The sequence below is a fragment of the Culex pipiens genome, unplaced genomic scaffold, assembly GCF_016801865.2.
Source record: "Culex pipiens pallens isolate TS unplaced genomic scaffold, TS_CPP_V2 Cpp_Un0005, whole genome shotgun sequence".
Classification (NCBI taxonomy): Eukaryota; Metazoa; Arthropoda; class Insecta; order Diptera; family Culicidae; genus Culex; species Culex pipiens.
Window position 1 is genome coordinate 145,747 of NW_026292822.1, and position 26,957 is coordinate 172,703.

The window sequence follows — 26,957 nt, forward strand, 5'->3', positions numbered from 1 at the left end:
ATTCAAGCGCAGCGCGCGAGTTGTAAACCGTTTTTGGATTTTTTTTGTTGTATGGAAACATTGTTCCCAACATCCTAATCTATCATTCTAGGAGTGAGCACCAAAGATTTGACAACTTTTCATTTTTTGGGACGCCCTACTTTACATACCTGTAACAAAAATCAAACATTTGAAATTGTTAGAAAACAATTTATTTAACATTCGTTCTCACAACTTCAAATAGCATCTAATGTTTTCCGCGACTCAAATTGAGACAGCACACAGAACGAAACAGCTCCATCAAATTCTCCTGAATGTTTTCCCGTAACAAAGATAAAGCTAAATGGCTCAGGGAAAGTCGCTCGGGCGTCGCTGCAAAATTTCATTCCCTCGGTCGTTTTCGTTGTTTGCTCGAAGCGTTTAATAATAACACAATTTTCTACGCCCACCCCATAATACAAACCATTTTCCCTCCTCCACCACCTCTTCCAGAGCACCCTGGCGATCCTGGACAAACTGGAGCTGGACGACGAGCAGCCCTCGGAGGAGGCCATCGCCCGGATGTTTGGCTTCGAGGAGGCCCTCCTGAATGGGGAGCTGACCTGCTGGCAGCGGACAAAGCCCAAGATCTGGGCCCTGTTTGACGAACCGTCGAGCTCGACCGGCGCCAAGGTGAGTCCATTTTGATGAACGTCGTTGCGTGTGCTCGGTGTGAAGATTAATGGGGCGCAATCATTGAGGATGTAAATTTGATGAATTGCGCACACACTCACACTCTTCAGGCAGACAAAGACGAATAAGAAAATTGAGTTTTTGAAATGATGGCTGGACAAGTGCGTAAAAATAGTATGGTTATTGCAAATTAATTCCGAGTGTTACAGCCTAGGTTCTGGTTGACAAACCAATAAAAAAATAATATAAGATAATATATTTCTTTAAAGTAGCTTGAAAACTAAAAGTTAAGCAAAATTCTTTGTTTTAGTAGTGGTTCACCGCAAATAGGACTGAATCCAGAACCTGGCATACATACGAATACACTTTGTTCTACTGCCAACATAAATTTGTTTCCCGTCGAACCCAAAACAACGCCATGACTAACTATAAATTAATTGATATAAATTAAATTGATTTACGGCTAAAAACCAACTTTTCCCCGCCCTTCCTCCCCAGATCGTCGCCGGCATCTCGGTCTTCTTCATCTGCATTTCTGTGATATCGTTCTGTCTGAAGACACACCCGGGTCTCCGGGTGGAACTTCCCCCAGCCCTGCTGAACATCTCGGCGAACGGCACCAGCGCCCTGCTGGCCAACATGACCAGCATCGTGGGCCCGCTGACCGGCGGACCCAGCAGTGGAACCAACTCGGCGGACGGGAAGGCCGACCCCCGGGCCAACCCGAGACCCCTGCGGACGGGGCGCCTCATCTCGTCCGCGTACCGGATCAACTCCGGCAAGGGTGGCAACATCGTGGACAACTGGCAGGAGACGTACGGCCAACCGCACGAGGCCTTCTTCTACGTCGAGCTCGTTTGCAACGTTTGGTTTATCATCGAGCTGACGGTGCGGCTTGTGGTAAGTGTGTTCAGGTTCGGGATCTGGATTTGAGTTTGTACAGCATTTGGCACTTTCTTGGGGTGGCGGGGCTGCCGCCTGACAAATCTATTTACTGGCTTTGGAACAACACAATACTAAAATTCTCAAGAAACGAAATGTGATATTTTCGTGAATATTTTGCTCGACATTTAGCTTGATAATTGTAACTTCACAGATTCCTATCAGCGGTAAACACAATATAATAGGGCTGGCCACTTTTTTCTGAAAACCAAGGTTGGTATTCGACAAAATGATCGTATAAAGTTAAATATAAAGTTAAATTTTTCAAAGCATTCACCAAGAATATATTTTTTGAAAATCTAGATAGTCTCAAAGTATGAAAAAGTACTCAAAATTGTTCACAAAATACCGTATTTTTTCGAAAATACTGAAATTTTAATATTTTGGAATCAAACGATGCGATTTTGTTTTATTACATTTTTTTGCAAAATAATAAAAATTTCACAAGGTGCTCAAATTGTCATAATTTACAATATGTGTATAAAACGAATTTTAAATTCGTATGCTTTTCCAATATATTGTAATTTTTTTTAACTTCAAAGTTTTTTCTCTAAAATCCCTATTTTTTCGAAAATTCACAAATTAAAAAAAAATGCAATATGGGTATCAAACGAATTGAAATTTTGTTTGCTTTTCATGTAATTATAGCTTAAAAAAAACTGAAATTTTCATAAAATACCATATTTTTACGAAAATAATCAAATTTTCATTACTTCGATAACGAAGCGAAGTTTTGTATGTTTTTTAATTCATTTAAGATTTTTTTTTGTAAAATATAAAAAAACCCAAAATACTGTATTTAAAAAAAATCAAACGAAGCTAAATTTTGTGTGCTTGTTTTACTTTAGAAATAATTTTTTTTTTGTAAAATATAAAACTTTCACAAAAACCGTATTTTTTTTTTAAACTTGAATTTATTAAATTTGAAATATGGGTATCGAACAACGAAAAATATAGTTGAAGCATACACAATTTATATGTATGTATGAAGCATGCAAAGTTTCGCTTCTTCTGATACCCATAATGCATATTTTGAAAATTTGTGTATTTTCGAAAAAAACGGTATTTTGTGATAATTTTTGTATTTAAAAAAAATTCTAATCAATTGAAAAAGCATGCAACATTTAGCTTCGTTTGATACTCATATTGCATACATTGAAATTTAGAGTATTTTTAAAAAATACGATAATTTGTAAAATTTTAATATTTTCCAAAAAAAAACTCTAATAAAGTTAAAAAGCATGAAAAATTTCGCTTCATTTGATACCCAGTTTGTAAATTGTGATAATTTGAGTAATTTCGAAAAAATACGGTGTTTTTTGAGAAATTTAACATTACGCTTTGTTTTTACGTGTATTGCAAATTTGAGAATTTTCAAAAAATACGGTAATTTGTGAAAATTTTAGTATTTTTTTAAACAAGTGATATAGTATAAAAGATAACAATTTCGCTTCGTTTGATACGAACCATCCATAAACCACGTGGACACTTTTTGGGAATCTCAACCACGCCCCCCCCCCCCCCTTTCGTGAACAATTGTCCATAAAAAAAACTTTTGTGTATGGAGCGTGGACAATCGCTTACCTCCCCCCTCCCTAAAATGTCCACGTGGTTTATGGATGGTCTCATACCCATATAACATATTTTGTAAATTTGAGTATTTTCGAGAAAATACGGTAATTTGTGAAAATTTGAGCATTTTCCAACAACAAAAAAACTTTTTCAATTTTAGTATTTCACAAAAATACGTTAATAAAGTGAAAAAAAAACAACATTTCATTTGATACCAATATTGCATTTTTTTTTAGTATTTTACAAATTGAAAAAAAATTAGTATTTTCGAAAAAATACAGTATTTTGTGAAAATATTAGTATTTTCCAAGAAAAAAATCTCAAAAAAGCATACAAATTTTCGTTTCGTTTGATAACCATATTACAAATTTTGAAAATTGGAGTATTTTCGTAAAAAAATATTTTGTGAAAATTTTAGTATTTTACTAAAGTAGTTATATAAAAAAAGCATATAAAATTTCACTTCGTTTAATATTGCAAATTAACATTAGGTAAGGTATGGTAAGTTTAGGTTAGGTTAGGTTAGGTAAGGTATGGTAAGTTTAGGTTAGGTTAGGTTAGGTTAGGTTAGATTAGGTTAGGTTAGGTTAGATTAGGTTAGGTTAGGTTAGGTTAGGTTAGGTTAGGTTAGGTTAGGTTAGGTTAGGTTAGGTTAGGTTAGGTTAGGTTAGGTTAGGTTAGGTTAGGTTAGGTTAGGTTAGGTTAGGTTAGGTTAGGTTAGGTTAGGTTAGGTTAGGTTAGGTTAGGTTAGGTTAGGTTAGGTTAGGTTAGGTTAGGTTAGGTTAGGTTAGGTTAGGTTAGGTTAGGTTAGGTTAGGTTAGGTTAGGTTAGGTTAGGTTAGGTTAGGTTAGGTTAGGTTAGGTTAGGTTAGGTTAGGTTAGGTTAGGTTAGGTTAGGTTAGGTTAGGTTAGGTTAGGTTAGGTTAGGTTAGGTTAGGTTAGGTTAGGTTAGGTTAGGTTAGGTTAGGTTAGGTTAGGTTAGGTTTTTTTTAATAATTCAAATCTTTAACTGATTTTGTAATTCTAGTTGCAATTCAACAGAGAAATCCTCCAAAACTTTACCGAAGTAATCTTACAAATAGATATGAATATCTCTCTCTCCGTTGTTTCCCGATGCTGGCTGTCTGGGAACTGCAATCTGCTTGCCAGCAGATTCTGCCACACAGCTAAACAACCAACCCTTCCAGAGAACAGATGGTGTCGGTCTTCGAGGATGCAGCACACGACGATGGCGGTGGTACAGCATAAGACCGCAAACATGCAGCAGCAGCAGCAACCCGGTGGCATCTATAGGGCGACAATAAAACCCACAGCCATAAGCTTGATGGCACCGAGTTGAAACTCTTGGGAATCGTCGTGGTGACCCGGGTTGGCACAGTGGAGTTCTTGGCCAAAATTTGATTTTGTTTTATTTTATAATTATTGTCGTATTATTAATATTTGTAAAAAAACACAAAAAAATAATCAGGCCAAATTGCGATGGAATTTTTTCTTCTAATATTACTCTAAGACCAACTCTAGTGGTCTTATCTTTCAAAGCGAACAATGGAGAGCAACTTCTTGGACCCTGGAAGCAATCTTGCATTCCTCCCTGCGATAAGCTCACATTTCAAAAGGCTAACTTGCTCACGTCCCACTTTGCCCCATAAACCCTCCTTTATGGGAAATATTGCACCCATTCTGTTTCGCCGGCTGTTTCCCGAAAAATTCCAACTCTTGATCTTTGCCAATTTCCGTTCCCAGAACTATTGTACATCTTCTATTCATTTTTTTGCGAAGAACAATTCCATTCACAGCGTGGTATCAACATAAGGCACAGTACACCCAGAACTGGGCATCGGCATACGAGAGGATAAAGAGCACGATTCGGTAGTAAAATGGTACTGTGTGCGGACGGAGAGGATAAATCCCGAAATTACCGAGAGTACTTTACTCATGGTTCATTTTCCAAAAAAGTTCATCTATCAAAAAAAAAAAAAGTACCGGTACCGAGACTCGAACCCAAGACCTTCGGCATATTGAACCGTGCCTTTGCCGTATGGGCCACCAAGGTTCGGTGAATAAGTGGCGGTCCTTTGTCCATATAAGCCACTCGTAGGATGAACTGTTCCAATGAACGAATGAACACGCGAGAGGACTATCCTCTCGCAATATAGCACTTTCCTCACGTTTCTTTTCGTGAGGACTATCCCCTCGTTCTTTAACTTTGGGTGTATAAACATGTTGAAAACTGTCACAAGTTGTTTTTCCTATAAAATATGGCTTTATCACTGTGTAAGTTGAACAACTGTAAGCAGAGATCCATGCATGCATTCCAACCCTGGAAACATTCCTGCACGGGTTCCGTTCTTGTGCTAGAAGAACAAGCAGACATACCAGGGTTATCCCCACGAGGAGCAGCGCAAACGAGCTTCATTCAATTTTCCAATTCGTTTGCTCCCTGAAACCTTGTCACTAGAGCGTCCAATTTCCCGGGGTTACAAATTTCCCGGGAAACGGGAAATTTTCAGCCAATTTCCCGGGAAATCCCGGGAATTCCCGGGAAATTTGAAATTTATTGAAAATTGTAATGATCTTGGTTTTAATTAATATTATGCAACAAAATTGTATATGACATCAACATTAATGGTTTAAATAAGTGTGAAGATCAATTAACAGCATGACTGCATGTAAAAAATCCTTCAACTACAAAAAGAAATGTATTTTGGTATTTTTTATGAGAAATATTTTTTTTTTTAAATGCATCCATAATCCACAATCATAAAATTTCTTTTAAACTTGCCTCTATGACCAGTTTATTGAAATGAGAAAAAAAAACATGCAGAATTTTTTTTTCATGTCAAATACTGGTTTCAGCTCTTGAACAAATGGTAAAGCTTTTTAGTGTTGGTTTTACTCCAAACAACCCAATGTTTTCAAATATTTGAAGCAAGCTTTGAATATATTTTTGCATTTTTTGAGATAAATTAACATCATTTCCACAAAAAGTCTTCTATTTTTCACATTTAACCCTCTAACACCAGTTATTGCACCAGTGCTCCATAATTCTTTTACTTCAAATTGTAATTTGTTTAGTACTAGGTATTCAACCAATTGTCTTTTAGCACAAATTCGATTTTCATCTCATTTGATCATGGTAAACAAAATCGTAAAAAAATCTCAATTTTAATTTGGAGGTAAGGAGTTAATATTGTTTAACATCAATCTGTTAAAAGCTTAACTAATTGTAATAATTTGATACTCATTAAGCAAGATCTATTCTCAGTTGCTTCAAAAATTAATATTAGCAGAAATAATTCTGATATAATAATTTCTGATAATCTGTATAATTATATATAAACCAAAAAATACATTTAATTGAACAAAATCATGTTGAGTTTGTTCATTCATTATTTTTGTAAAGCATTTTACAAAAATAGTTCCAAAATTTAAGAAAATGTATACTTCCGTTTGAATTTCGGGAATTCCCGGGAAATTTACAAATTTCCCGGGAAACGGGAAATATTTTTTTTCGGGAAATCCCGGGAATTCCCGGGATTTTTTTTCCCGGGACGGGAAATTGGACGCTCTACTTGTCACTTTGGGGTGCCCCATTCGTCTGTTTAACCGTCGTCGTCCAAAGCAAGGGAAGGGGAACTGGACGATTCTGGTGAGATGAAACATGCGACCTTGACATTGGGTGAGAAATTTGTGGAGGGAAAATCTTGGTATGATCAAATCAACTTTTTGAATCAAAAAAACAATTTTTAAATGAAATTCAGGCCTTTCACAATTTTTTTCCATACTTTATGTCACCTACCCTTCAAAATTGGATCTCAAAATAGTAGTTTATGCAACATGTTGCATAAAGAAGATTTTTTCAGCACGCGTCGTACATTTATCCAACGAGGTTTACCGTCTTTGCTTAGTAATCAGTTTTTTGATTATCAATTTTAAAGACAAAATAATATAAGGTGTTTATTTTTGATGTTGAATAAACTGTCCAGACTCGATTATCCGAAGTTAGATTTTTATGACATTAAACAAAGCCAAACTAAATCTCTACCAGGGCTGTGGAGTCAAAGTCGGAGTCGGAGCCGGAGTTGGTGGAGTCGGGTCTTTTTGGGGACCTGGAGCCGGAGTCGGAGTCGTCAAAACTCTAAAGCTGGAGTCGGAGTCAGAGTCGAAGTTGGCTAAATTGTATGAGCTGGAGTCGGAGTCGGAGCCGGAGTCGTAAATTTCTGATAGACCCAGAGTCGGAGTTGTCAATTTTTTTTTATATAATTTACGATTTTTTTCGTATTTTTAAATTATTCATTGAATTGCGTGTACTGCGTTGACATTTTTTTGTTTAATTTATTTTTTGGTTTAAGATATTTATCAGATACCATGATGTTTTCGAAGCATTTTCATTGTGATTGGAAAGCTCACTATCAGTTTTTAACAAAAATAGTTACGTTTTTTAAAACATTATCGACATGCTCATTTTGAATGTAAATAGAGTAGTGCGGTGCCTGTGTGGACGCTCAGTCCTGTTTTTTCGTGTTATTTTTCGTCTCTTTTGTGTCGCTGTTCGAGTGCATGGGGTGATTGGTCATTATAATTAAATAATGGCATCAGTAGTGCGGTGCCTGTGTGGACGCGCAGTCCTGTTTTTTCGTGTTATTTTCCGTCTCTTTTATGTCGCTGTTCGAGTGCATGGGGTGATTGGTCATTATAATTAAATAATGGCATCAGTAGTGCGGTGCCTGTGTGGACGCGCAGTCCTGTTTTTTCGTGTTATTTTCCGTCTCTTTTATGTCGCTGTTCGAGTGCATGGGGTGATTGGTCATTATAATTAAATAATGGCATCAGTAGTGCGGTGCCTGTGTGGACGCTCAGTCCTGTTTTTTTGTGTTATTTTCCGTCTCTTTTATGTCGCTGTTCGAGTGCATGGGGTGATTGGTCATTATAAATAAATAATGGCATCAGTAGTGCGGTGCCTGTGTGGACGCGCAGTCCTGTTTTTTCGTGTCATTTTCCGTCTCTTTTATGTCGCTGTTCGAGTGCATGGGGTGATTGGTCATTATAATTAAATAATGGCATCAGTAGTGCGGTGCCTGTGTGGACGCGCAGTCCTGTTTTTTTTTCGGGTTATTTTCCGTCTCTTTTGTGTCGTTATTTGTGTACATGGGGTGATTGGATTTCTTCTGATTCGTGTTGTTTTCATCTCTTTTGTGTCGTTGTTTGTGTGCATGGGGTGATTGGTCTTCTTCTTCTTCTTCTTCTTCTTTTTTCTTTATTTTTAGTTCGCGCGTTCGTTGGCCAATGAGTTTATTTTTGTTCTCTTTACATAGTTTTCGATAGAAACGATCCGAATTCTTTTTTTTCGAGACAAGCAAGTCGTATTGCTGGATTAAGTCGTTTCTATATCATCGATGATCGGAAGGCACGCCGACGAATATGTTTTAAGGCTTATGATATAAAATCATTTTAATGAATAAAGCCCTTCTTACATCACCGTTGATCGGAAGGCACGCCGACGAAGAATTTCTGGAGGATCGCGGTCGAATTAATACTATATTTAAAATTCTAGATAGCTATCTTTCGGATTCGATTGTGAGTAGCGGGACTTCGCGGTTACTATGCAACGTATTTTTTGGAGTCTTTTTATATTTTAAATTTATAAGTCCTTCTTTTATCATCGTTGATAGGAAGGCACGCCGCCGGTTAAGTTCGTTTAAGTTATTGTTTTAATTTCATTACAATCGGTTACGTGGTGTCCTGTTTTCTTTTCGTTTATATTCGTTGATCGTAATAATTTATTCCAACTGGCAGCTTTAGTATTAACTCATCTACTATTTTTGACATTTGCTCGCGTTATCTTAATTGTACCAACAGTAAAAATATACTGATAAGTCCAGCCCATAGCACTACCGCTCAGTTGGCACGCGTTCGATTAAAACAAACTTTTTAAATAATCAATTATTTATCTTTCCGCAGCCGGCTGCCTAAAATTTAAAATTTCAACCGATAAACAAAATGCTCATGGTCACATCACTGCCACTCGTGAATCCTGACCTCATACCCATCTACTAACCCCCTCAAAACTCATGTGATACTTTGTCGGAGAAGCAGTCGATTGGGCGGTCTCTATCACTCAAGTATCGGACTAACATTCCCATCCACTTCCCCGTGACCCTACCACTGGTCGTGGCCGGCGCCGGTATTGATCAGCATGATAGGGGCCTTTGAGAAGTTGCGAAGCGAGGAAAGATAGCACCCACTTATCTTCCACGGCTCGTGGATGTAACTTCTGGAGGTCCTGGTCAATAACGGAGTAGCAACTGCGGGTGGGCACCTATGCTTATGCTTATGCTTATGCTCATTTTGAATGTAAATAAAAACAAATCAAAGTGTCGTGCTGAAAACATGTCAAAATGACAAAAAATATCGAAAATAAGTTGCAATTTTTTTTGAAATACAGTTAAACCGGTGCTCTTATGCCTCGTATATGCAAATGCCTTAAATCGGGGTGATATAATTGATAGAATTGAATTTAATCAAATAATTAGAATATTAGAATGTTCTCATGATTTGTATGTTTCAAGTGTGTACTGGGCTGGATCACACAATGTCCATGTACGTCTTCTCAAATAAATTCAAAAAAGCTTTAAAAAAATAGTTACTTTGAAAATTGTTTATTTCAAAACCAGTGTAAATTTGATAGTTACTGCACACCAATTTCTCTTAAATTCTAATCTAATCTAATCTAATCTAATCAGACCCTAGCGCAGCCAATCTTTCGAAGGGATCCTGGAGAGTGCCTTAGGTTAGATGACGCCTAGCACTCTTCTTGTCATTTATTAACATTTGCAGTGCGCCATTGCATTAGAATGCATTGAAACATCACAAGCGTTAAAGCGGCCAGGCCTACTGCGTAAAGCCGTATCGCAGAGATGATTCGTAATTGGGTTGAGTTTGAGCACTGAGTGTTCGAACAACAACACAATTCTGAATCGACAGGGGAGGAAGAAGCGTGGGGACACACCACCATACGCTCCAAGATTTTGGTTGTATTCGTTGGGAGCACCATGCTAAGAAGGTTTGGTACTCCGGGACCCTCAGGGATGGGACATTGTATTTCCACGAATGCCCAGGACACTATTTGCCGTGGTTATAGCGCCACAACTCGCTCTCTGTAACAGTATTCCTAATTCCAGTCCACGCTCACCAAGTCATCATGGCCTTGTGGTTAGCATTTTTGCTTACCAATCCAAAGGACGGAGGATCGAACCCCGCCTCGAGCGACTTTGATTTTTCGTTCATATTCATCATTTCAAATTTATGCGTTCTTAAACTTTCTCGTTGGGAGCAGAAGGGAATCGAACCCAGAACCATTCGCTTACAAAGCGAACACCGTAACCAGTCAGCCACGGCCGCTCCTTGCACACCAATTTCTCTTAAATTTACTGAAATCTGCACTACTGAAATTTTCATTAAATGAAAATCAGCTGAAAAAAAAATTGTTGAAAATCAGTGTAGCTAGCTTATTAACTTAAAAAAATGAATTTAAATTTAAAGTAGTTAAATTAAATGTTCCAATTTTTCAAACAACCAAATTCAAATTTACTCAGAAAATTTATTCAGAAATGCGTTTTTTTTATATTTAAAAACAGATTAGGTGTTGAAGTCGGAGTCGGAGTCGGAGCCGGAGTAAAAATTTTTGGAAAGCTGGAGCCGGAGTCGGAGTCGGCTAGAGTTGGTAGGCCGGAGTCGGAGTCGGAGCCGGAGTCAACAATTTGTGGGTAGCCTGAGCCGGAGTCGGCTTAACTCAGGAAGCCGGAGTCGGAGTCGGAGTCACTTGAAATATGACCGGACTCCGCAGCCCTGATCTCTTCACTAAATTTTTCGATCGCACTGTACTCAAATAATAGAGTAATTCTCTACCAACTCACACGAAATCGGGAAAAGTTGCCCCGACCCCTCTTAGATTTGCGTGAAACTTAGTCCTATGGGGTAACTTTTGCCCCTGATCACGAATCCGAGGTCCGTTGCACTATGGTACATTGGGTGGCCAAGTTTCAAAAAAGTGACCTTCTCCAAATATTTTTTGGTATTTTTTTCTCGAAAGTAAACATTCTAACTAAGAAAATCCAAATTTTCAAAACTCTAAGTTTGTTCATTACGGAGATACGCAAGCTGAAAGTCAAAAAATTGAGTAAAAATCTAGCGTTTTTCGTAAAAAAAAGCTGATTGTTTAATTTTAACATAGATAACCATTTTAAATATTTTATTAGGACAAATATACATCGTTGGATAGGTAATGAGATAAGTTTTGAAACTATTAATAGATAAAATGTTGTTTCCAAACCAAAAACTGAAGTTTTCATCGAATAACTGGAGCATTTTTTTGACAAAACTTATTGTTTTGTGTTTGTCAATCGAGTACTTTTTTGCTAACCGATGCTAAACATGAAACTAAGATCACTTGAAAGATTGGATCATAATCTAACATTGCTGAAATTTCCAGCCTGCGATTTTTTGCGTTTTCGGAGATATGCCATTTTGAACATTTACGTTTTATCAAAATTTGCTGCAATCTACATATGCGCCCGTTTATTTCACTTGCTTTGCTACCTACTTCGTGGGCATCGTCGCTTCAAAAATCAATACCTGGTTTCAAGAAGTTCGAAATGACTTTATTGGAATTTTCTGTTGCCTCAGTTTAATATTGAGTACCTTAGTCAAAATAAGGTATTCGTACCGAAGTTTCTCAAGCGAAACTGGAGTATCTCAGTTTGATACCGAAAAAAGTATTCAGCAAAATATTGACTTAGCACGATGAATTTCTGCGGTCAATCCATGAAACTGATCCACATTTAAGTTCTATGTTGGTTAGTACAAAACATCATAAAAAGTACCTTTAACATATCCTGAAGCTGTCAGAAACTCTAAAATCAAATGAATTTTCATGAACAAGAACATTAGGATTAATAAGAATATGGTTTGTATTTTATCGCTTTACTTCATAATTTATATTTTGAATGAAATCAATTTTTCTGTTATTTGATTTAACAATTAAAATTTTCGAAATTTATGCCCGTAAGGGTGGGGGAAGGAGGTCTCAAGTTATATGGCATGGACTCACAAAAAGAATCACACAGCAGTAAATAATAAATATTTGACTTAAAATGAATTTATTACGCTTAACAAAATTTTGTTGGTGGGAGGAGGGGAGGGGGGGAGGTGAAAGAAAGAGGGGTTGTGTCCTTAAAGTGGGGATGTATTAGCTTATCCATAATTTGATAATATAAACTTGCAATACAATATATACGCAATTCTGTTGCACTTGCAAATGTATGAAAAGACTATTTATTATAAACAATCAACTATTGAAAAACATGAAAACTCATAAAAATCGACGTATATCATTTCAATACCATACAATCACCCAAATTTATATGAAAAAAACATTTAAAAAGCAAAAAAAAAAATTTGGCCGCCTGTTTGTATGGAGATGGCCCATAGTGCGTTGGATGGAGGGGTGGTACGACCCCTTTCATTTTTGAACATGCGTATTTTTTTCAAAACTTTTTTTCGTACAATCGCGATAACTCGTGATGTTTATGAGCAAGCTACTTAAGTTTATAAATCAATTTTTTTGTAATTATCTGCTCTACAACTTTGCAGAACCTTATTCACTCTAAAAAATATTCCTGTAAAGTTAGAAAAAAGCACGAAATTTAAAAAAAAAAATTTGTTCTAATTGAAAAAATTACCCTCCTGGGTCAATGTAGATCCGAAAAGTACATTAAATTTCCCTTAAAATGACATGTTCCAAAACATTTTACAGTAAGTAACGGAAAATGGGAAAAAATTTCAAAGTTATTGAGTGTTTGAAAAATACTTTTTTTTTCGGAATTCTGAGAACGCCATCAATTTGGGCGTCTAGTTTTATATAAATGTCCCTTTGACACCAAATTTCTGTCTCACAACATGCAGGGTTAACAATTAAAATGGCATAATTTTTAAAAATTTTCACTCTTTCTCAAAGAACAAGTTTATTTCTTAGAAAGATTATAAATTGATTAGATTAGATTATATTATATTAGATTTTATTGATTATAATAATAATATCATTAATTTATGTAATACGTCTCTGAATTCTGAAGCAACGGTTTTGATTAATTATAATCTATATAATCTAATCTAATCAATTTATAATCTATCTAAGAAATAAACTTGTTCTTTGAGAAATATGAAAAATTCCAAAAATTATGCCATATTAAGTGTTTACCCTGCATGTTGATATCTAGTTCTACTAAATTACAAAATTGAAATAATTCAAAACAAAGCCCAATCAAGAGCTCGCAGTTCACAATGAAATGTATGCAATCATCTTCACCGACATTATTGCATTATTCTGTCAAACACCGTGGCATCCTTTGTTGACCCACGCGTGTGTGTCCATTGAACCGATATCGATGGCACGCTGATTCACTGTACTTCAAACCAACTCAGCCGTCATCATCCGTTTGAAGTGCCATTCAGGTCATGACCATAAATCCAAACTAATTATGATGGCGGTGGGTGGTGGCACCACGGCACATTAGTGACGCCTCGTCGTCGTCGTTCAGCACAATTCATTGCAAGTTTGATAAACTCACTGTTCCTTCGCCACCCACCCTGAACAAGAGAGCTCGGGGGAGTGGTGATTATGATGCACTCAAACACCAGCGATTCTCATAATGAATTTATAGCTAATGAATATGGGGTTGCTATCCTGCGACCGACCTTCCCCACAGACACTTCAAGGGGGTGACTCCTTTTGTGCGATGCTGCTGCTGCGTTGGTTATAATTAAGGTTCATTAAATTCATCATACCAAGTCAAGTGGGTTCCATCTCGCTCTCGCGCCGGTTTCTACACAAAACACATAGTTCAGAGATGACACTTCCCCCCCGCCACTGAGGCAACACCCCGAACTGAATCCCGGAAAAGGTCAACCACATCGTTCAACCTCGTTAGCATGGTTGATTGTTGTCAGAGTGTGTGTGTGTGTGTGAGGGGTTAAGTTGTTGAACATGGGATGGTTTCCCATCTGCAATGGTCACTAACTAGTGTTTGCGGTGGCTCAACTCAACACTTTGTCCGTTTGAGGTTGTGACTCCTGAGTGGCTTCTGTGGGTGGAGGTTTATTCATGACCTAACACAACTTTAAGCATTGTACAGAAAGGGAAGTTTTGTCTAAAAGTTTGCAAATTGCAATGCAAAATAGTTGGTATTATTGCTTAGTTAGCTATGAAATTAAAAAAAAAATGCAAAGATTTTATTTCCATGTTTTAATTGTCGTAATTAAGTTGAAAAGGAATACTTCTAACAACACTCTTTTCCGTCAATCAGAAGAACTAAATCGAGGTGGATTTCTGCCATTTTATTTTAATGCATTACCTAATGCCCCATCAGAATAATTTTATAGTGTTCTTAAATATACTGCCAGACCTAATTCAGTCCATTAAATCCGGATGAAATCCAATTTTATCATCTTGGCATACACCTCAACCCATCCCACCGCCGGCAACTATCGTCATAAAATTCAATAATTCAATAACCCCGGTCAGGCTGTCGTTTGTCGAAATCTTCCCTGCTTGCAAAACCCGTTTATCTGCCCATCTTTTACCATACCTCTACATATCCAGAACCTGAACATCTTCTAGCTTCCGAAAAGTGAATCCTCGTCCCGACGCCGGCAGCATAAAATAATCATAAATCGTTTATACCACACACACTCCCACACCCTTCAGCAATGTCGTAACTCAGCTCTCGGGCAGGTCTTCGGTCTTCTTCACGCGCCGTAGCTGTCATTCCGGAGTCACTTTTACGACTCCTACCTGGAGAGTCTTGCGGGATAACAACCACGTGTGACACGACGACACAAACCCGGATTAACATCCCGAGCAGATGATGAAGTGATCCCCGGTGGAACTTTTATGCGTCGTCAAACTGCGTGCTTTACGACCTGTGTGTGTGGGTGTACCTACTGTAGTGGAGGAGCTTGAAGTTGAGCAAAGTTCAGGAAATCTCAATACTCGAAATTCTGGCTAAGAACTCAAAAACTCAAAAAATGTCACCACATTTCAAAACTTACGACATGGCTCCACGAATCTGCCTGCTGTGCGCCCTGGACGACAATCCGGCGACGGTGACCATTTCCCCGGGTAATGATTTTAAAGGGCATTTGGTCTGGGCACGTTCCTCACATCACTCTGCCTGCGCTGCTTGAGTCTTTGAACAACAAGGGATGGGGACCAATATGTTGTCACACGACTGTGTTTTTATGCGACAAAATTTGTTCGCTTGAAACGTATGACTTTCACCCTAAATGCGGTCAGTGGGAAAAATCCTAACCAAACGAATGACTTCTCGCTTTATAGCCACACCCACAAAAAAGGGGTGAATGAGTGGCAAATTGTTTTATTTAAATTTATCGTCCCTCTTTAGTGACCACAAAGTTACCCTTTGCTTGCCACTTCACAGTTCCCGCGGTCTTTCATGATTGCTTGATTTGTTGTTTTATGTTTTTCGGTCACACGTGGGGTTTCAACGATTAGTCAAATGAGCTGCTAACCTTTTCAATCTGAATTTGAATTACTAAAAAAGTTAAAAATGATTAATAGATCGAGAATAATGGAAATTTTATGTTTATTTAGAATCTTCTCCATTTAAAAAGTGTATAAAAATAGAGCAATTCTCTAGAATTTTTTATTTTATTTTTTTGAATAAGATCAAATTTTTATGTGTACTTTTTCTAAAACCGAAGAAGACATTTTGCATAACTAGTTCTCCCAGTTTGCATGCAATTTTGGTCGCTTTCCATGAAAAAAAATCCATTAAAATATTCAGAAATCTATATCTTGTGAACGGAATTTCTGATTGATTTTGTGTCTTGGGAAATGTTTTTTTTGTATTGCTTAAAAAAATCAGATAAAAAAGTAACAACCCATTTTTATTTGACTAATCACACTCAAAAATGGGTGGGCAAAATTACCATTTTTAAAAAATTCTTGATTAAAAAAAGTACAATCTCAGGAGCATTTTTTGGTTGATGACTTTACTTTTTTATCAAGTGGACTGCTACATTATCGCCGGAACGATAAATCTATGAAAAATAGCTAATTTTTAATGTTTTATAATTGACTTAATTTGACCATATCAAGTTGAATTTATGATGCTATCATTATGAATTTTGTTTAGTAAAATTCTCAAATTTTCGCAGCATTATTATTTTTCCTATCATACTCAAATATGCATTACTTGCATTTTCACTTTATCAGAGTTTTTTTTTTGCAAAATACAAAAATTTTCACAAAATACCACATTTCATCGAAACTACTAAAATTTTCAAGATTTGCAATACGAAAGTGAAATTCAAAAATGTTACAAACATTAAAACTTTAACAGATTTTTTAGTGAAACACTAAATTTTTACAAAGTACCGTGTTTTTTGAAAATACTATTTTTTTGTAATTTGCAATATGTATTTTGTATGCATTATCACTTTTTATTTATTACCACTATTTACTTAACTAGTTTTTTTTTGTGGAATGTTTTAGGCTGGTACAAATACTTTTAAAAGTTTTTGTCACCCCCCCCCCCCCTTCAAAATTTGCCCGAAAAATCAAGGGGCAAAAAAAAAATTTTAACAATAAACTGAAAAATTAAAATTCAAGTGCAGCCAGCTGAAATCAAATTAAAATACATTCTTCTGCGTTTAAAATCATTTTTAGCATGTTTGGGTTTATTAAAAAATCTTAAGATTTTTGTTTTTGTCAGATCTTAGATTTTTTGAAAACTAATGATTGCAAAACAACTGAACTAGTGTAAAATGCATTTTAAAGCACTTTTTTCATTTTAATGTGAAGACTATGGCTTGTTATTTAAATTTTTATATTTTTTATTTTTTTGCCCCCCCCCCCCCCCACCCCCTTGACCACGGCCAGGGCCGAGGGACAAAAACTTTTTTAAATATTTGCATCGGCCTTCATTTTCAAAAAATCGTATCTTTTCAAATTACCGTATTCGTCTTCAGTACTTCATTTTTTTTTTTACATTTTCGCTTTATTTTTATTTCTTTGTGAAATGCTCAGATTTCAATAAAAAGCTGTTTTACCGAAAATACTCACAATTTTCATATATTGCAATATAAGTGTCAAACGAAGCGAAATTATGTAAGCATTTTTCATTTATTCAAATGTTTTTAAACAAAACTCACAAATTACCGTACTTTTTCGAAAACGATACAATATTCATATTTTGCATATTTTCACTTAACTATTTTTTGTTGTAACTCACTGAAATTTCACACAATACCATATTTTGGAAATGTCAAAAAATTTGATTTTTTTTAGAAAAAAACGGTATTTTGTGAAAACAAGAGGATTAAACAAAGAAAACCTCTAATAAAGTGAAAATTCATGAAAAAATTCATTTCGATTGGTACTCATTTTACAAATTATGTTATTTTGGGTATTTTATAAAAAACGGTATTTTTTTTAAATATTTGAGTATTTTATTTAAAAAAATGTATGCATCGAAAATTCACACACAATTTTGCTTCGTTTGATAACCATATTGCAAATTATGAAAGTTTGAATACTTTTCAAAATAATACGGTATTTTGTGAAAATTTTAATATTTTGCAAAAAATAAAGTTCAATTAATTTCAAACCTAATTCAACTATGATTGATACCCTTTTTGCAAATTGAAAACATGGAAGATTTTCCAAAAAATATGGTATTTTGTTTATTTTTTTGAGTAATTATACTTTATCAAAAAACAAATTCTGAGTGAAAGCTTTGAAAATTTAAAATGATTTTTTAGGATTAGAATTTATTTCAAAAATGATAATGATAACGATAGATTATCATTATCGTTCCGATGATGACGATAAATGTATCGATATCAAATCTCTATAATTAAATCGTCAACAACCTCGTGTTCATCTGTCCGTTGAAGTATTTATATTTGAAGAGATCAGTAAATCAGATCGAAATAAATCTGAAAGTAAACTGAACATGAAAAACGAGATTTTCTCTACACCGCCAAATAAATTTAAGAAATTATATCAAAATTTTCAAAAGACTCGTTTACAAATTTAATTTTTCATCATAAAAGAACTCAAAAATAATTTCCCATGTCTTTAAAAATCTCTAGATTTTTTTTGAAAAATTGACAACACTGCCAAATAAATTTTGACCAAGGTCATATCTTAAAAAATCACATTTTTTGTCATCTAAAACATTTCATAATGTAAGATTTTTGAAAAAATGTTTGATTTGCGCAATCCACTTTTTGTGAGAAAAGTCGAATTAAAAAAAGTATGTAATGTTTTTCAATAATTTTTAAAAGATGTCATAAACAATACTTACAGTTAACTCGTTAACAAATCGTTCAGTTAATCTGGTTTCAAGATACTAATTGAATTCAAATTTGTATGATCGATCACATGTTGCAAAATGACTTCATTGGTCATACAAAAAAAAGTACTTGCAATGTATCATTCAATTCAAAAGAATCCAAAAAATAAAATAGTTGTTCAAAGTCTTACAAAATTACTCATCACTACTAATAAACAAACAAATATAAAATTAACAAATTATGACAATCACTCATATGAAGCTACTTATAGAAGTAATTTGAAAAAAAAAACATCATCATCTTCCCACTGCCAATTTAGCGATTTCCGCAGAACCTGCTATGATCAGTGGACAATTTATTTCCGAGATTCATAATTGTGTTGAAATAGCCCTCGGAGGATGTCCCCCGACGATGCTGCATAAATTACGTGTACTCGCGCTCGCAAACTGGCAGAATAAATTTGCTCAATCTCGACTTTCCTTCCTTCCCTTCCGTCCTTCCAGGTCGCCCCCAACATCTTCGTGTTCATCCGATCCCCGGTCAACATCATCGACCTGGCCGCGACGCTCAGCTTCTACACGGACGTGTGCCAGCGGATGGGCGAGCAGACGGGCCTGCTCGAGGCGTTCTCCATCGTCCGGATATTGCGCCTGTTCAAGCTGACGCGCCACTCGCCCGGCCTCCGGATTCTGATCCACACGTTCAAGGCTTCGGCCCGGGAGCTCACGCTGCTGGTGTTTTTTCTCGTCCTGGGCATCGTCGTCTTCGCCAGTCTCGTGTACTACGCCGAGAAGCTGCAGGTAAGAGTCTTAAGGGCAGGAAGTGTGACAAATTGTTTCGTGTCAACAAGGATTTTTTCGGTGGGGTCTCAGACAAGCTTCGGAGTACAGCCCGAAAAAAGGGTGAACGAAAAAAAAACCGGAATCACGTGCTCCCACGAAGGACATAAATCACTTGGAGGATGCTCCACCCGAAATTCAATGTCTTGTAGACACGGAAAGATCTATCAATCAAGCTCAACTCGAGAAGAGGAGACGTTGTTGTTTATTGGTGGGAATTGAAATGTGTCATGTAAGTGCAATTGCGTGAAGCCGACAGCTTACAAGGTTAAAAACATGTTAATTCAGTTAATTGTGATTTAAAAAAGAAAAAAAAAATCTGTTTATGTTAAACTTTCAATTTGAGCAATTAGATCCAAAAAATCTGATGAAATTGCAAACTATTATCTTCCTTAATTGGTCGAAATTTTTTTTTGTTAAACAAATTTAAAAACATTTCCTTTGTAATGTTAAACTATGCACTATGGATTATTTTTAAATTTTTAACCCCTTTTTCCTAGCATAATCCATGCATCCACTAATTTTGTGGGAAACATTTACAAAACATTTTTTTCTGTTTTAAACATTAAATCCATTCAACATGCGATTGTATTTCTTTTGAATTCAAAATTATTTAAAAAAATATGTTTCAATACAGGAGTTGTTCAAAAAATAACCTGAATGTAAAATGTAAGTCATATGTTATAAATATCGATTCAGATTGGCATTTTACGGATTTTTTTCTGAAATATGTTTAAACAAAAAAAACATGATAACTATAATGACACATAATGCAACAACAATAAACTTTTTGCTGATTTTCGGTGGAACCGGAATACCAAATTGAAAATAGGATGGAACTCATTTGGTTGAATATAAGCCAATGGCCATAACCTGAAGAGTGGCCGATGTTCTCAGGAGAATTCCGACGAGGTAATTTACAAATCTGACCAATCTGTACAAGTTTGAGCAATATGGGATTCCTGACCTAAAAATTGGCATTTTGACAGAGCCACAACATGGAAACCTAGATTGTGATTGTAACAAATCAATAAAAAAAGGAAATTTATAATTTAAAAAGATTAAAAGTGCTTTTACCTATTGGCCATGTGTAGCATACTTACTTACTTCTTTTCAAAATTTACTTTTTCTTACATTTTTAAGGGATTTTGCATAAAAATATATTTAAAATTTTATTTATAAATTAGAATATTCGCTTTCACAATTTGAAATTATTTTATGAAAAAAGCACCTTAGAAAAAAATATATATATTCGAAGAGGTGACCTCCTCTCTTCGAAAATACTTTTTTCAGGGGTTCTGTTTTCTTACAAGCATTCTTTGATATTTAAATGCCACTAAAAATCGCCCCCATGTTTCAAGCCGGGAAAAAATTAATCGATTTTTTTTTTGTTTTACAAAATTGCAAAATTTTCTACATCTTTCCAAAATTCAAATTTGAACTACCAGTCTACCCTTTTGAAGTATTATTCTTGATACTAAATGAAATAAAAAGAGCACAAAAATATAAAAAATAGAAAAACAAAAAATTCCATCTTAAAATGCCTTTACAGCCCAGACTTGATTATCCATAGGCATTGCACATTGGTCCAGATCGCAAAATAAAGTGGAAATTAATTTTTCGAAAAAAATCAAGTTTTGGAGCTTGAGCGTCTTCGAAAGAGTTGTTGCAAATGCAAAGGGGCAACTTTTTATATGATTTTAAATGAGGGTATATGATTTTGATTAGGGTGATTTTTTTGGTTATAACTTTCCTGGAATATTTTTGGGATTTTTTATGTCTTCCAAAAAGGACCAAAATTTAATCTCGCAATCTACGCTTTCTGCAACCAAAATTAAAGAAAGCATTTGAACAAACCGTGAAAATCAGTTTCAAGTCAGGGTAAACTTTAAGAGCGAGTTAAAAGTGATATTCGGCGCACTTTTAAAGCTCTAAAAAATAAACATTTTCGTTTCTTGAAAAGTCAATTTAGACTAAAGGATGAAATTTTAAAACATAAATATCTCGAAAAGGCTGAAGCAAAATTTTAAGCACCAGCTTGCATTTAAACGGTTAGAAAAATCTCAGGGTTGTTTTTCCTTAAACACGAAATATATTTATTTGAAAATGTCTAATTTTCAAGAGAAAAGTGTACGAGACCCCACTTAAAAAATTTGAAAATTGTTCAACTTTTTGCTTTTCCTTGGAATTTTGCCCACTGAATCGGAATCAGCTCCAGAATTGAGCCAAAGTGTCGAAATATCGATTTTTGGTCATATTTTGGGTTGATATCAAAATTTTTATGCATTCGAGAAGTTCACTTCAGATAATCAAATTTTCACAAAAAAAATATAGAATCACAAAAAAAATATCAAAATTCTATAACGTCATTTTAGATTTTAAAAAATCTGAAATTCGTCAACTTAAAAAAAAAGTCATAAGTCTTTTTAATCAAATTTTTGATATCTAAAAAGAAACGGATTAATGAAAATGGTTTTGGGAATACTTTTTTTTAAATGACAATAAATGAAATATTGAATCGCAAAAAAGCTTCTTTTGACAAGAGGAATGAAACATTGAGTTTATATTATTAAAATCCAAAAAAATCTCTGCAATGATTAAAAAAGATTGTGGAAAAAACTATTTTAGTTAAATTTTCTTCAGTTTCTGTTGAATTGTTAGAGCGTCCAATTTCCCGAGGTTACAAATTTCCCGGGAAACGGGAAATTTTCAACCAAAAAAAAAAATATTTAAAAATATTGAAATTTGTTTCTGAACTTGTTTCTGATTAATATTATACAAAAAATGTAAAGGACAGCGACTTAAACGGTTAAAATAAGTGTGGAGATCAATTAACTGCTTGTTTCATGTAAAAAATCATACAGCTACAAGAAAATGATTTTTTTTTTTCAAAATGGGGAGTATTTTTTATCAAGTGAGTAAAATGAATCCATACTCAAAAATCTCAATTCTTTTTAATTTGCTTGAGAGAGTGTGGTTTGACCCATACATTTGAAATGAAAAAAAAAACATGCAGAAATTATGTTTTTCATGACAAATATCTTTTTTAAAACAAGTCATACTGGTTTCAGCCCAATTGCTTCAGAAATTAATTTCATCAGAAATAAATGTTTATATCAAAATTTGTGATATTCTGATACGTACCTATTCGAACTTAACAATGAATATCATTAAACAAAATAAAATAAATAAGTTTTTTCATTATTTTTTTTAGAGCATTTTCAAAATACTGGTATTAAAAAATTAAGAAACTGTATGCTTCCACTTGAATTTCGGGAATTCCCGGGAAACTTTCAAATTTCCCGGGAAACAGGAAATATTTTTTTTTTTTCGGAAAATCCTTGGAATTCCCGGGACGGGAAATTGAACGCTCTACACATTGTACATATTATTTTAGGTAAAATTATACAAAAATGAGAGAACTATCATATTTTCAACCTTCAACCATAAAATGTTATTTAACTGTGTATTCTCAGGCGTAAAAAATGCCCTTTTGAGTATAATTAAAATTGCTGCTGAATTTGTGCAAAAAGATTAAATTTTTGAATTTATTAGTTTCTGAGAATTTTTAATCAATTTTATTGTAAAGTTCATCGACTTGAACGTCATACAAAAAAAAAATTAATAAAAGGTAAATTTATTATCAAGGTCTATCTAATCTTACAAAAATTACATAAAATTCAAGTCAAAAACAAATATTTATTTTTAGGGTAAAACTGCGTCTTAAAACATCACAACACTCGTTTATAATTTCCTAAAAGCCATCTTATCTCACAACAGGAGGCCTGTCCTTCTTGGCAAAATGACCTTTCCCTCTCCTAAATAGCCGCGTGTTATGAGGTCACCATCTTTGAAAGTGCTTCTTTGTTTTCAAAGCTAGGAAAATCATGCCTGTGTTAAGTTCAAGGTTGACCTTTTTATGCGCTCTAGGAATCATAAACTTTGCTTGACATTGTGAGGATTTTTTTTCCAGCACTGGACTTTAACCTGCAAGTGAGGCATATCATAAAAGTTTTGTTATTGCTCAAACCATATTTTTTGCATAATTGATTTTGGAACTCAATATCCCTCTCTGGTTGCTGGCTTCCTTGCATTTAAAGAGCTCTGTTTAAATGACAAGCCAAGTCCGCGATCAAAGTGATAAACAAAATTAATTTAAATTTCGTGCCAGATTAGGCATCCAGCATCAGCCTTAAGCAAGCCAAAAATCTGCCAGTTACAGATGGCACACACCCAGTAGAGGGGGATGGTTATAAAAAAAGCTCAACCCTTTGAAACCCTAACTAAACATTAGTGAAATACGACGCAGCGTGCCATTTTGATGGGGAAGGAGCCGCTCTCCGGAGGTCGGACTTTTGATCAAATTATTCATCGTCCGATCCGTAATTCACAATTTGTGACACTGGCCCCGATTTGGGCAAGCTCGAGTAGGCACAAAAACACCCAATTTAGAGCGGAGGAAAATGAGGCGAAAGTTTGGTGGAAAATTTTCCATCCGATTTTCATACCTTTTACAGGAACTCTGAAAATGTTTTCCACAAAAGGGAAAACAAAGGCTCGTTACCAATTCTGATTTACTTCACCTTCGGTTGGGTGCCATTTTTGGGTGAAGTTGAATTTTCGCTTTTGTCCATAATTTACCTCATCCTACTCCAATTTTGGAGCCGATGGAAGGCTAGCGCGAAGTTTTGAAAGCAGGTCTATTAATTTTAATGATTCGAGTTAAATTTGCTTTGATTTCCGACGCGGTAAAGGTGGGATGCATTCAATTAGAACGAAATAACAAAGCGAACAGTAAAATGGATGCAAATTATCTAATTAGTATGCTGAATTGAGTCCTCGTAGATAATTTCTGATTTATTGCTTGAACGAGTTAGAAAAGCAAATTAGATTATAGAATGTGGATGAAACATTTCAAGCTTTCATTTGGAAAATTCAAAATTTGATAACCTTGATACTCCTTTACAAAAAGATCAATAACCCGACATTTTCTACTCCGTAAAAACACGACAACTCAATCAAAGTACAGCATCCTGCCCTCACTTGTCAGCGCCGGGAAATTACCTCTCAATCATTTCAAGATTGATTACCTGCCTCGCAGCCCGTTAGTTTTGATCCAGATTGTGTCTTCCGGGTTGTAGCTCCCGGTTGATCGGTCAGACGGACGGACATCCATCACAACATCGAAACACACCTCCAAAATTTGGCCCCGATTTCGGGCTCAAGCCGCCGTAACTGGGTCCATTAATCATCTTGTAAATACTCATGTGAGGGGATTTGTATGTGTTAAAATCTGAACAAAACAATCAAAACAATCAAAACAATCAAATCAATCAAAACAATCAAAATAATCAAAATAATCAAAACAATCAATACAATCAAAACTATCAAATCAATCAAAACAACAAAAATACGATATTGAAGCAGAGACAATTCAAGACAGTTTAGTACAATTAAAGACAATTTAAGGCAATTTGAAACAATTTTAGACAATTTAAGACAATTTAAGACAATTTCAGACAATTTCAGACAATTTCAGACAATTAGAACAATTTAGGGCAATTTAAGACAATTTAAGAAAATTTCAGACAATTGAAGACAATTGAAGACAATTGAAGACAATTGAAGACAATTGAAGACAATTCAAGACAATTTTAGACAATTAAAGACAATTTAAAATTTAAGATAATTTAAGAGAAGTTAAGACAATTTAAGACAATTGAAGACAATTGACGAAAATTTAAGACAATTTAAGAGAATTTAAGACAATTTAAGACAATTTCAGACAATTTAGGACAATTAAAGACAATTTAACACAACTTCAGACAACTTCAGACAACTTTGGACAACTTCAGACATTTTAAGACTATTTAAGACAGTTAAAGACATTTTAAGACTAGTTAAGACAAGTTAAGACAATTTCAGACAATTGAAGACAATTGAAGACAATTTAAGACAATTCAAGACAATTTTAGACAATTTTAGACAATTTAAAATTTAAGATAATTTAAGAGATTTTAGGACAATGTAAGACAATTTAAGACAATTTAAGACGATTTAAGACAATTTAGGACAATTTAAGACAATTCAAGACAAAAAACGAAGTTGACTTTACAGCTGTCGGCCACCATTGCTAGTACCAACCACTAGTGTCTTCCTTTTAACTACAAGGATTTCGCCGCCCTGGGCTCCTAAGTGTTTGAGTACGGCACGGAGCGACGGCGCCGGATAGACAATTTAAGACAATTTAAGACAATTTAAGAAAATTTAAGACAATTTAAGACAATTCAAACAATTTAGGACAATTTAAGACAATTTAAGAGAAAAAAAATTTTGAGACGATTTAAGACAATTTAAGACAATTTCAGACAATTTAGGACAATTAAAGACAATTTAACACAACTTCAGACAACTTCAGACAACTTTAGACAACTTCAGACATTTTAGGACAATTTAAGACAGTTAAAGACAATTTAAGACTAGTTAAGACAAGTTAAGACAATTTCAGACAATTGAAGACAATTGAAAACAATTGAAGACAATTGAAGACAATTTAAGACAATTCAAGACAATTTTAGACTATTTAAAATTTAAGATAATTTAAGAGAATTTAAGACAATTTAAGATAATTGAAGACAATTTAAGACAATTTAAGACAATTTAAGACAATTTAAGACAATTTAAGACAATTTAAGACAATTTAAGACAATTTAAGACAATTTAAGATAATTTAAGAAAATGTAAGACAATATAAGACAATTTAAGACAAATTAAACAATTTAGGACAATTTAAGACAATTGAAGACAATTTAAGACAATTTCAGACAATTTAGGACAATTAAAGATAATTTAAGACAACTTCAGACAACTTCAGACAACTTCAGACAACTTCAGACAACTTAAGACAATTTAAGACAGTTAAAGACAATTTAAGACTAGTTAAGACAAGTTAAGACAATTTTAGACAATTTAAGACAAGTTAAGATAATTTAAAACAATTTAAGAAAGTTAAAAGCAATTTAAGATTTATGGTCCAATTTCCAAGAAGTCCAGGCTCTATTTCGTAACAACCAGCACTTTCTCGATTGACGCCGAGCAAAAGCTTATCGTTTCTTCCTCTTTTTTTCTTCTCATCGCCACCACCACCACCAGGACAATCCGGACAACCAGTTCAAGAGCATCCCGTTGGGGCTGTGGTGGGCCATCGTCACGATGACCACCGTCGGGTACGGGGACATGGCCCCCAAGACGTACGTCGGCATGTTCGTGGGGGCGCTGTGCGCCCTGGCCGGCGTGCTGACCATTGCCCTGCCCGTGCCCGTCATCGTCAGCAACTTCTCCATGTTCTACTCGCACACGCAGGTAAGTTCGGTTTTTGCATTTTGGTGGGAGCTTGAATTGTGAAAAGAGTCAGTAGGTCAAGTTGTACGAATTTAAGAGTGGAGTCCAACATCACAAGTGACATCATCTTCACGTTTCAAATTCTCATCACGTAATCATCCGTACTGAGATGACAATCGGAGGGTTCTTCATGGGGAAAAAGTTTCCTTTACTGTTCACACATTCTGGGAAATTA

General features: G+C 35.0%; 1 protein-coding gene across 1 annotated transcript in view; it reads left to right on the top strand.

Annotated features, from left to right (window-relative positions):
• The window catches only part of LOC120419919 (potassium voltage-gated channel protein Shaw-like), a 106,564-nt gene that overhangs the window by 57,533 nt on the left and 22,074 nt on the right, over positions 1-26,957 (top strand). Inside the window, exons 4-7 of the mRNA XM_039582786.2 lie at positions 472-651; positions 1,150-1,551; positions 19,046-19,342; positions 26,534-26,743. Coding sequence (XP_039438720.1) covers positions 472-651; positions 1,150-1,551; positions 19,046-19,342; positions 26,534-26,743 — 1,089 coding nt within the window. The remainder of the gene's footprint in view (positions 1-471; positions 652-1,149; positions 1,552-19,045; positions 19,343-26,533; positions 26,744-26,957) is intronic.